General features: G+C 37.3%; 1 protein-coding gene across 3 annotated transcripts in view; it reads left to right on the top strand.

Annotated features, from left to right (window-relative positions):
- The window catches only part of SKAP1 (src kinase associated phosphoprotein 1), a 304,655-nt gene that overhangs the window by 28,640 nt on the left and 263,487 nt on the right, over positions 1-12,528 (top strand). Inside the window, exon 1 of one of the 3 annotated variants that reach the window (XM_086358050.1) lies at positions 864-995. The exons of the other annotated variants lie outside the window; for them this stretch is intronic. Within the exon in view, the coding sequence (XP_086214176.1) occupies positions 950-995 (46 nt within the window). The 5' untranslated portion in view covers positions 864-949. Of the gene's footprint in view, positions 1-863; positions 996-12,528 lie in introns of those variants that run through there. 3 annotated transcript variants of the gene reach the window in all.

Below are 12,528 nucleotides of genomic sequence, written 5' to 3'. Positions count from 1 at the left end.
GGAAAGCTTTCTTATCTCTTCTTGTTATTCTTTGGAACTCTGCATTCAAATGGGTATATCTTTCCTTTTCTCCTTTACCTTCGCTTCTCTTCCTTTCACAGCTATTTGTAAGGCCTCCTCAGACAACCATTTTGCCTTTTTGCATTTCTTTTTCTTGGGGATGGTCTTGATCCCTGCCTCCTGTACAATGTAATGAACTTCCATCCATAGTTATGCAGGCACTCTGTCTATCAGATCTAATCCCTTGAATCTATTTCTCACTTCTACTATATAATCTTAAGGGATTTGATTTAGGTCATATCTGAATGGTCTAGTGGTTTTCCCACTTTCTTCAGTTTAAGTCTGAATTTGGCAATAAGGAGTTCATGATCTGAGCCATAGTCAGCTCCCAGTCTTGTTTTTGCTGACTGTATAGAGCTTCTCTGTCATGGCTGCAAAGAATATAATCAATCTGATTTCAGTGTTGACCATCTGGTGATGTCCATGTGTAGTCTTCTCTTGTGTTGTTGGAAGAAGGTGTTTGCTAACTCTGTTAGCCTTTACCCTGCTTCATTCTGTACTCCAAGGCCAAATTTGCCTGTTACTCCAGGTGTTTCTTGACTTCCTACTTTTGCATTCCAGTCCCCTATAATGAAAAGGACATCTTTTTTGGGTGTTAGTTCTAGAAGTTCTTGTACACTATTCAACTTCAGCTTCTTCAGCATTTCTGGTGGGGTCATAGACTTGGATTACTGTGCTATTGAATGGTTTGCCTTGGAAACAAACAGAGATCATTCTGTCATTTTTGAGATTGCATCCAAATAGTGCATTTCACACTCTTTTGTTGACTATGATGGCTACTCCATTTCTTTAATACATTTAAGGTTCCCCAGTGACACCTCATGCGAAGAGTTGACTCATTGGAAAAGACTCTGATGCTGGGAGGGATTGAGGGCAGGAGGAGAAGGGGATGACAGAGGATGAGATGGCTGGATGGCATCACCGACTCGATGGACGTGAGTTTGAGTGAACTCCGGGAGTTGGTGATGGACAGGGTTGCCTGGCGTGCTGTGATCCATGGGGTCGGAAAGAGTCGGACACAACTGAGCAACTGAACTGAACTGAATGTTTTTTCATTTCTTGAGAGTTCATTTCTTGTTTGCACTGAATAGTATTCCACCAGTTGTATATATCACAATTTATTTATCCACTTACCTACTGAAGGACATTTTGATTGCTTCTAAAAATTTAGCAAGTATAGATAAAGCTGCTCTAATCTAAATGTGCAGATTTTTCTGTGGACTTAAGTTTTCAAGTCAGTTGGGTGAATACTTAGGAGTGTGATTGCTGGATCTTATGGTAAGACTACATTTAGCTTTGTAAGAAATCAAGCCACCTTCCAAAGTGGATATACCATTTTGCATTCCCATCAGCAATTAATGAGATTCTGGTTGCTCTGTATCCTTGTCAGCCATTGGTATTGTCAATTTTTAAAAATGTATTCATTCTAGTAGGTACATAGTGATATATCATTGTTTTAATTTGCAGTTTCCTAATGACATACGATTATGCTGATTTGCTCACCAGAGACCTGGTGAGGTCTCTGTTCACATTTTATGTCCATTTCGAAACTGGGTTGTTTGTTTTCTTATTATTGAGTTTTAAGAGTTCTTTAACTATTTTGGATACACGTCCTTTATTAGGTATGTGTTTTGTAAAGATTTTCTACCAATCTGTGGCTTGTCTTTTTATTCTCTTAACACTATCTTTTGTAGAACAGCAGTTTTTCATTTTTATGAAGTCTAAATTATTTCTTTCATGGATCATTGGATCATGCTTTTGGTCTTATAACTAAAAACCCATTGCCAAACCCAAGGCCACTTACATTTTCTCCTGTGTGCATTTTAGTCTATGATTTACTTGAGTTAATTTTTGTATAAAGGGAGAGCAGTGCCATTTTTTTTTTAACTTGGTTGTTTAGTTGTCCCAGCACAATTTGTTAAAAAGGTTTATCCTCTCTTGGTTGAATTGCTTTACATCTTTTTTCAAAGATCAACTGACTGTGTTTGTGTAGGTCTATTTCTGTGTTCTCTGTTCTGTTCCATTAATCTGTGTCTGTTCTTCCAATGATACTACTCTATCTTGATCACCGCATCATAGTAGTAAGTCTTTAGGTTGAGTAATGTCAGTCCTTCAATCTTCCTCCTCCTGTCCCACTCTCCTTTTTTCTTCATCTTCCTCTTCTCCTTTTCCTTGAGTATTGTATTAAAAATATGCTGTGAGAATATTTGAATTCCTTCCATTTCCTCATGAATATTATTTTTAATTGGTTACAAAATACTTCATTATATGATCTGTGATATAACCAGTGTTTAGTGGAAAAAGTTCAAAACTTTTGATATCTCATTTTTGTAAATGAAAATAAAGTTATGTTAGGACAGAATAAAAACTGAATGAGTGATGGGATTGTAAATAATTGTAATTGTGTTCCTTATATCGACTGATTTATTTTCCAGTGTTTCTATTAATACAATGAGTAGCAATGCCTTTTTTATTAGGGAAAGGTAAATATGTTTGTGTTTGTTTTCTAAAGTCTGAGAAATACCTTTTCTTCCTTTTCTCCTCTGAATCTGATATTGGTATTTCTCTGTGTTGCTTTTATGAATCTTAATAAAATCTTTATGGACTTATCAAATTTATTGGTCTTTTAAAAGAACCAAGCAATGCTTTTTCTGCTTTAAATGCTTTAAATGGAAGTCTATTTAATTGACTTCCATTCTTATTTTTTATTATTTTCTTTTTCCTGTTTGGAGTTTAATTTGGTCTTCTTTTTCTATTTTCTTAAGATGAAAACTTAGATCATTGATTTTAAACCTTTCTTCTTTTCTACCATAAACATTTAAAGTTGTGTGTTTCCCTTAAGTGTGGCTTTAACTGCATCCTACAAATTTGGGTGGATTTTATAATTTTTATAATATTTTTATTTTATAATCATTCAGTTTATTAAAAGAAGAATACTTCCTCTTTGAATTATGTTTCTTCAAATTGTTGAGGCTTTTTAGATACCTCATTGTTATTGATTTCTAACTTAATTCTTTTTGATTAGAGAACATACTCTAAGATTTTAGATTTTTGATGTTTATAAGACTTATTTTATGGCCTAGAATAATGTATATCTTGGTGAACCCTTCATCCACCTAAAAAAAGTATATTCTATAGTTGTTAGATGTAGCATTGTATGAATGCCAATTGGATCAAAGTTAATAGTGTTGCTCACATTCTCTATCTCTTTAGTGATTATTTATCTGGTAGTTTTATTAGTTTCTTAAAGAGGATAGTAAAATTTCTAACTATGATTGTAGATATGTTTTTTTCTTGCTTTAGTTCTGTTGGAATTTGCTTCAAGTATTTTGAAGCTATTTTGTTATGTGAATGCTGCTGCTGCTGCTGCTAAGTCGCTTCAGTCGTGTCCGACTCTGTGCTATCCCATAGACGGCAGCCTGCCAGGCTCCTCTGTCCCTGGGATTCTCCAGGCAAGAGTACTGGAGTGGGTTGCCATTTCCTTCTCCAATGCATGCATGCATGCATGCTAAGTCGCTTCAGTCGTGTCCAACTCTGTGTGACCCTATGGACAGTAGCCCACCAGGCTCCTCTGTCCACGTGATTCTCTAGGCAAGAATACTGGAGTGGGTTGCCATTTCCTCTCCTGTTATGTGCATACACATTTATAATTTTTTTGTCTTCCTGATGACTTGGCCCTTTTATCATTATGAAATATCCCTTTTTATATCTGGTAATATTCCATGTCCTGAAGTCTACTTTGGCATTAATATAGCCATTCCATCTTCCTTATGCTTAGTCTTAGCATACTGTATAATTTCCATTCTTTTTTCCAGCTTGTGTCTTTATTGGAATATAGTTGATTTACAATGTGTTAGTTTCAGATGTACACCAAAGTGAATCAGTTATCCATGTAAATATACATATGTATACATATATGTATATCTCCACTATTTTTTAAGATTATTTTCTCTGTGTCTTCATATTTAAAATGTGTCTCTTGTAGATTACTATGATAATTATATGCTAATAAAATGGACAACCTAGAAGAAATGGACAAATTCCTAGAAATGTACAATCTCCCATGACTGAATCAGGAAGAAATGTAAAACATGAATAGACCAATTACCAGTAATTGAATCAGTATTTTAAAAATTCCCAAGAAACAAAATTCCAGGACCAAATGGCTTTATAGGTGAATTCTACCAAACAATTAGAGAACGATTAACACCTATCCTTACCAAACTATTCCAAAAATATTACTGAGGAAGGAATGCTTCTGAGAACTCGTTCTGTGAAGGCAGTATCACCCTGATACCAAAACTAGACAAAGATATAATAATTAAAAAAGAGAAAATTACAGGTCAATATCACTGATGAACACGAATGCAGAAATCCTCAACAAAATATTAACAAACCAAATAAATATGTTAAAAGGATCATATACCATGATCAAGTGGGATTAATCCCAGGGATGCAATGATGATTCAGTATCTACAAATCAATCAATGTAATACACCACATTAACAAATTGAAGAATAAAAATCATATGATCATCATATGTTATGAAAAAAGATTTTGACAAAATTCAACATCCATTTATGATAAAACTCTCAACAAAATGGATATAGAAGGAATATATCTCAACATAAGAAAGGCCATATATGACAGGCCTACAGCTAACATCATACTGAATGATGAAAAGCTGGATGCATTTTCTCTAAGGTCAGGAACAAGACAAGGATGCCCTTGAGGGTGTTATGCTGCTAAGTAAAATAAATCATACAGAGAAGGATAAATACCATATGATTTCACTTATATGTGAACCTAAAAAAACAACAACAAATGAACAATCAAAACAAAACAGAAACAGAGTGATAGCTACAGAGAATAAACAGATGGCTGCCAGAATGGAGAGCAGGGAGGGGAAGGAGAGAGGTGAGGGATACTGAGAGGCACAAACTCCTAGTTACAAAACAAATGAGCCATGGGTATGAAATGCACAGTGTGGAGAATAAAGCCAGTAACTATGTAGTATCTTTGGATGGTGACAGATGATAACTGGACTTATTGTGGTGATCATTTTTAAGTGTATAGAAATTGTAAATCACTGTGTTGTATACCAGGCTTCCCAGGTGGCTCTAGTGGTAAAGAACCTACCTGCCAATGCAGGAGACATAATGAGACTTGGGTTTAATCCCTAGGTTGGGAAGATCCCCTGGAGGAGGGCATGGCAACCCACTCCAGTATTCTTGCCTGGAGAATCCAATGGACAGAGGAGCCTGGTGGGCTACAGTCCACAGGGTCACAAAGAGTAGGACATGACTGAAACAACAGGGTGCATGCTTGTTGTATGCCAGGAACTGACAGACTGTTGTAGGTCAATTATACTTCAAAAACAATCAAGCTCATAGAAAAAGAGATCAGATTTGTGATTAGCAGAAGTTGGGCATTGGGGGAGAGGGAATTGGATGAATGGTCAAAAGTTACAAACTTTCAGTCATAAGTAAGTATTAGGGATGTAATGTACAACATGGTCGGAGAAGGCAATGGCACCACACTCCAGTACTCTTGCCTGGAAAATCCCATGGATAGAGGAGCCTGGAAGGCTGCAGTCCATGGGGTCGCTGAGGATCGGACACGACTGAGCGACTTCACTTTCACTTTTCACTTTCATGCATTGGAGAAGGAAATGGCAACCCACTCCAGTGTTATTGCCTGGAGAATCCCGGGGACGGGGGAGCCTGGTGGGCTGCCATCTATGGGGTCACACAGAGTCGGACATGACTGAAGTGACTTAGCAGTACAATATGGTAAATGTAATTAACACTGCTGTACAGTATATATAGGGCTTCCCTGGTGGCTCAGTGGTAAAGAATCTGGCTGCCACTGCAGGAGACACAGGTTTGATCCCTGGATTGGAAAGATCACCTGGAGAAGGAAATTGCAAGTCACTCCAGTATTCTTGCCTAGGAAATCCCATGGACAGAGGAGCCTGGCAGACTATAGCCCATGGGGTCGTGAAAGAGTAGGACACAACTTAGTAACTAAACAACAACAACAGTATACATAAAAGTTGTTAAGACAGTAAATGCTTAAGAGTTCTTATTACAAGGGAAAAAATTATTTCTTTAATTTTCTATCTGTATGAGATGATAAGTATAATTTTACTGTGGTAATCATGGCATATGTATGTCAAATCATTATGCTGTGCATCTTAAACAATGCTATATGTGAATTATATCTCAATAAAACTGGAAGGAAAAAAAGTGTCTCCTGTAGACAGACAGCATATAATTGGGTCTTGCATTTTTACTCAGTTAGACAGTCTCTGCTTTTTAATTGAAGTGTTTAGTTCATTTACAACTAATGCAACTATTGCTATGGATGGATTTAGGGTCTACCATTGAAGTATTTCTTTTCCAGCTGTCACATTTTTGGCTATACTTGCCCTTTTAAAAAGTTAGTCAAATGCTTTTTAATATTCCATTTTGATTTCTCTATTAAAAAAAATTGTTCCTCTTTATTTTGTCTGTTAGGGTTGTTCCATTGATTACAGTGTGTTCCTTAACTTATCACAGGCTACTCAGAATTAATTTTATACCACTAAAGGTGCTTCATTTACTCTGCTTTCCCCATCCTCTGTTTTATCACTATATATATATTATAAGCTGTGCAGTGCAGTTTTATAATCTCTGCTTCAGATTGCCAGTTATCTTTTGAAGAGATTAGGAGAAAAAAGTGATAATGTTTTATATTTACCCACATATTTAGCATTTTGGTACTGCTGTTGATCTGAGTTTCCCTTTAGTGTCAGTTCCCTTTAGCTTGACGAATTTTCATTTAGATTTCTATTTAGAGCAGGTTTCTTAGCAAAAATTTTTCTCAGTTTTTGTTCATATGAAAAGTGTCTTTATTTTGTCTTTACATTTGGACAGTTATTGTCACTGGATATAGAATTCTTGGTTGACAAGTTTTTTCCCTTTTCTTTTCAAAATTTTAAATATGTTATTTTAGCATCTTCTGGCCTCCATTATTTTTGATGAAAAGTCAACTCTCGTTCCTATCATTATTCTTCTGTGTGTGATGGATCATTTTCTCTGGCTTCTTTGAAATTCTCTTTATTTTAGGTTTTCAACAGTTTGCCTGTAATTTACCTGTGTTTAGTTTTCTTTGTTTTTATCCAACTGAGCTTCCACTGAGCTTCTTGAATCTGTAAATTGCTATTTTTTCACCAAATTTGGGAAATTTTTGACTTATTTTTTCTGTTATTTCTTCTGGTACATTTTCTTTCCTATTCTGGTTTTAATCTTCTTCTGAGACTCCAAATATATGTTAAGTTGTGGCATTGGTGTTTTCCCACAGTCCAGTAAGCTTTTTGCCTAAGGGTGCATGGCAACCCACTCCAGTGTTCTTGCCTGGAGAATCCCAGGGACGGCAGAGCCTGGTGGGCTGCCGTCTCTGGGGTCGCACAGAGTTGGACACGACTGAAGCGACTTAGCAGCAGCAGCAGCAGCTCCCCAGCCACTCCACACCAAATGAACTGGGAGTACCTTTAGGTGAAAAGCTATATAAATAAAAGTCTCACCCAGTCGTTCTCTTCTTTCAGGGATCAAATCCCCACCAATTTCTGCCTGCTTTGGCTACTGCTTTCATTGTTTTTGGTTTAGTTGTATCTGACTTTTTGTGACCCCATGGATTGGGATTTTCCAGGCAAGAATACTGGAGTGGGTTGCCATTTCCTTTTTCCAGGGGATCTTCCTGACCTGGGGATTGAACCCTTGTCTCCTGCCTGTATCTCCTACGTTGCAGGCAGATTCTTTACCGCTGGGCCACCAGAGAAGCCCTTGGCTACTGTTCAGTGCCCTAAAATAGGTGCTCTTAATTTTTTTGTCTAGTGTTGACAATTCTTATCTGTGGGAAAATCATTGCAACACAAGCTATTCTTCTTTTGCCCAGAAAGCTGTCAATTTTTAAAGCATTTATTTTCTGGTTACCCAAGTGAATTCTTAAAATTTCTAAAAGTTTTCCAAGTTCACTTTAAGCTTATATGTATTTGGTCATAATATCTGCACATAATGACTTCTTTTCCCTTCTAAGACTTATTTTTGTGTAAAACCTCCACAACAATGTTATTTGACAGTGGAAGTAGCTGAAAAAACAATCTTTAATAATAACAATTTAGTTTTTCAGCCATAAATATGAAGCTAGTTGAGAAGGTAGTCTTTTACTTACATATGTGACCCCATGGACTGTAGCTCACCAGGCTTCTCTGTCCATGGAATTTTCCAGTATTCTTGCCTGGAGAATTCCATGGACAGAGGAGCCTGGTGGGCTACAGCCCATGGGGTTGCAAAGAGTTGGACACAACTGGGCAACTAACACACACACACACAAACACAATATAGTTTTGTCACAAACAGATAATAAATATCATCAGAGAAAGTTTTGTCATTTGCAAAAAGGTTTGTATAAACTTCTTTTTTAACCTATTATATAAATGGGCTTCCCTGGTGGCTCAGATGGTAAAGAAATTGCCTGCAATTTCAGAGATCCAGGTTCGATCCCTGGGTCAGGAACATCCCCTGGAGAAGAGAATGGCTACCCACTCCAGTATTCTTGCCTGGAGAATTTCATGCACAGATGAACCTGGTCAGTTACAGTTCATGGATTGCAAAGAGTTAGATATTACTAAGCAACTAACACTTATAAGAGATGTATTAGTATGTAATATGTCAATAATATTGAAACATCTTTATATTACCAGGATAAATTGTATTGTTCTTTTAATATACTGTTAGGTGTGATCTACTGGTGTTTTATTTAGGATTTTTGTATCTATATTAACTTCTAAAATTTTAATTTAAAATTTTTTAAACTTTTACTTTTATATTGGAGTATAATATACATGAAACTAGCTGTGTTAGTTTCAGGTGCACAGTAAAATGACTCAGTCATATGTGCACATGCATCCATTCCCCTTCACATTCTCTTCCCATCTAGATCATTTCATAACACCAAGCAAAGTTCCCTGAGCTACACAGTAGGGCCCCACTGGCTAACCATTTTAATCAGAGCAGTATGTACATGTCACATTCCAGGATGTCTGGCTCTAGGTCAGTGATCACACCATCGTGATTATCTGGGTCGTGAAGATCTTTTTTGTACAGTTCTTCTGTGTATTCTTGCCATCTCTTCTTAATATCTTCTGCTTCCGTTAGGTCCCTACCATTTCTGTCCTTTATCGAGCCCATCTTTGCATGAAATGTTCCCTTGGTATCTCTAATTTTCTTGAAGAGATTTCTAGTCTTTCCCATTCTGTTGTTTTCCTCTATTTCTTTGCATTGATCACTGAAGATGGCTTTCTTATCTCTTCTTGCTATTCTTCGGAACTCTGCATTCAGATGTTTAGATCTTTCCTTTTCTCCTTTGCTTTTCGCTTCTCTTCTTTTCACAGCTATTTGTAAGGCCTCCCCAGACAGCCATTTTGCTTTTTTGCATTTCTTTTCCAAGGGGATGGTCTTGATCCCTGTCTCCTGTACAATGTCATGAACCTCATTCCATAGCTCATCAGGCACTCTATCTATCAGATCTAGGCCCTTAAATCTATTTCTCACTTCCACTGTATAATCATAAGGGATTTGATTTAGGTCATACCTGAATGGTCTAGTGGTTTTCCCTACTTTCTTCAATTTAAGTCTGAATATGGCAATAAGGAGTTCATGGTCTGAGCCACAGTCAGCTCCTGGTCTTGTTTTTGCTGACTGTATAGAGCTTCTCCATCTTTGGCTGCAAAGAATATAATCAGTCTGATTTCGGTGTTGACCATCTGGTGATGTCCATGTATAGAGTCTTCTCTTGTGTTGTTGGAAGAGGGTGTTTGTTATGACCAGTGCATTTTCTTGGCAAAACTCTGTTAGTCTTTGCCCTGCTTCATTCCGTATTCCAAGGCCAAATTTGCCTGTTACTCCAGGTGTTTCTTGACTTCCTACTTTTGCATTCCAGTCCCCTATAATGAAAAGAACATCTTTTTTGGGTGTTAGTTCTAAAAGGTCTTGTAGGTCTTCATAGAACCGTTCAACTTCAGCTTCTTCAGCGTTAATGGTTGGGGCATAGACTTGGATTACTGTGATATTGAATGGTTTACCTTGGAAACGAACAGAGATCATTCTGTCGTTTTTGAGATTGCATCCAAGTACTGCATTTCGGACTCTTTTGTTGACCATGATGGCTACTCCATTTCTTCTGAGGGATTCCTGCCCGCAGTAGTAGATATAATGGTCATCTGAGTTAAATTCACCCATTCCAGTCCATTTCAGTTCGCTGATTCCTAGAATGTCGACATTCACTCTTGCCATCTCTTGTTTGACCACTTCCAATTTGCCTTGATTCATGGACCTGACGTTCCAGGTTCCTATGCAATATTGCTCTTTACAGCATCAGACCTTGCTTCTATTACCAGTCACATCCACAGCTGGGTATTCTTTTTGCTTTGGCTCCATCCCTTCATTTTTTCTGGGGTTATTTCTCCACTGATCTCCAGTAGTATATTGGGCACCTACTGACCTGGGGAGTTTCTCTTTCAGTATCCTATCATTTTGCCAGGCTATGGTTTTTCCTGTGGTCATGTATGGATGTGAGAGTTGGACTGTGAAGAAGGCTGAGCTCCGAAGAATTGATGCTTTTGAACTGTGGTGTTGGAGAAGACTCTTGAGAGTCCCTTGGACTGCAAGGAGATCGAACCAGTCCATTCTAAAGGAGATCAGCCCTGGGATTTCTTTGGAAGGAATGATGCTAAAGCTGAAACTCCAGTACTTTGGCCACTTCATGCGAAGAGTTGACTCATTGGACAAGACTCTGATGCTGGGAGGGATTGGGGGCAGGAGGAGAAGGGGGCGACAGAGGATGAGATGGCTGGATGGCATCACTGACTCGATGGACGTGAGTCTGAGTGAACTCCAGGAGTTGGTGACGGACAGGGAGGCCTGGCGTGCTGCGATTCATGGGGTCGCAAAGAGTCGGACACAACTGAGTGACTGATCTGATCTGATCTGATGTACATGTCAATCTCAAACTCCTTAACTATCACTTCATCCCACCCTTCCCTCTGTATTAACTTTAAACTGATTCCTTTTTGTGCTCTTTTAGAACTATGGTTGTGCTAGGTTATACCAAATAATATGAGAAGTTTCTTTTTCTAGGCTCTGAAATAATTTATATAGAACCAGAATTATTTATTACTTAAAGATTTGAAAAACATCTTAAAAATTATATTAATATGAATTTAGAGAAACATTTTAGCAACCTTTTCTTCTTTTCCCCTGGTTTTTAGCCTGTTCAGGAGTCAGGTTTTACATTTCTCAATTCAGTTTTAAAAATTTATATTTTTCTCAGAAACTTTCACTGAGAGTTTATTTGCATGACATTTTATTTTGTTTATATGGCACTTTATTTTTGAAAATAATCTTTTAAAGGGATAAAAATGATACTATCATGAAATTTACATAGACATAAAAGCACAAAGAAGAAAATTAAAATAACTTGAAATCTCACCAGTGTTGTCAAATAGTTCATTATCTTTAAAAATTATGGTTTTTATTGCTTCTTTTATTCTGCCTAATTTCTGTATATTTGTGCTTTCTTTCCTTTTTCCTTGATTACATTTGCTGATGGTACATCAATTTATTGGATTTCCCCCTAACCCCTGAAAAATTCCAGCTTTTATACTTATTTAGCATTTATATATGTTTTTCTCACTATTTTTAAGTTCAGGGAAAGTAATGGTTTTGAAGTGGTTTTTTAGCCACTAAGTTGTGCAATGGAACCCTTTTCAACGTTAAAATCTTATGTGAAATCCCAGTGTATAAATAGATAAAAGCCAAGCACTTGTGATTAAAGTAAAGGGGAATTGTAGGGGAAGGAAGGGAGTTTCCCAGAGTCTCACTCAATTGACACCCCTCCAACTCCTTCTCTTTCTTTTTTTTTTTAATTTAAATTTATTTTAATTGGAGGCTAATTATTTTACAATATTGTATTGGTTTTGCCATACATCAACATGAATCCATCACGGGTGTACACGTGTTCCCCATCCTGAACCCCCCTGCCACCTCCCTCCCCGTACCATCCCTCTGGGTCATCCCAGTGCACCAGCCCCAAGCATCCTGTATCCTGCATCAAACCTGGACTGGCGATTCCTTTCTTATATGATATTATATATGTTTCAATGCCATTCTCCCAAATCATCCCACCTTCTTCCTCTCCCACAGAGTCCAAAAGACTGTTCTATACATCTGTGTCTCTTTTGCTGTCTCGCAAAAGAGACAGGGTTATCATTACCATCTTTCTAAATTCCATATATATGCATTAGTATACTGTATTGGTGTTTTTCTTTTGGCTTACTTCACTGTGTGTAATAGGCTCCAGTTTCATCCACCTCATTAGAAACTGATTCAAATGTATTCTTTTTAATGGCTGAGTAATACTCCATTG

This window comes from Bos grunniens, chromosome 19 (genome assembly GCF_055505025.1).
Source record: "Bos grunniens cultivar Pamir isolate PY7600 chromosome 19, Bosgru_T2T1.0, whole genome shotgun sequence".
In the NCBI taxonomy this organism is placed as follows: domain Eukaryota; kingdom Metazoa; phylum Chordata; class Mammalia; order Artiodactyla; family Bovidae; genus Bos; species Bos grunniens.
The sequence above is the reverse complement of the archived record's forward strand: the minus strand, read 5'-3'. Positions and strand labels throughout refer to the sequence as shown.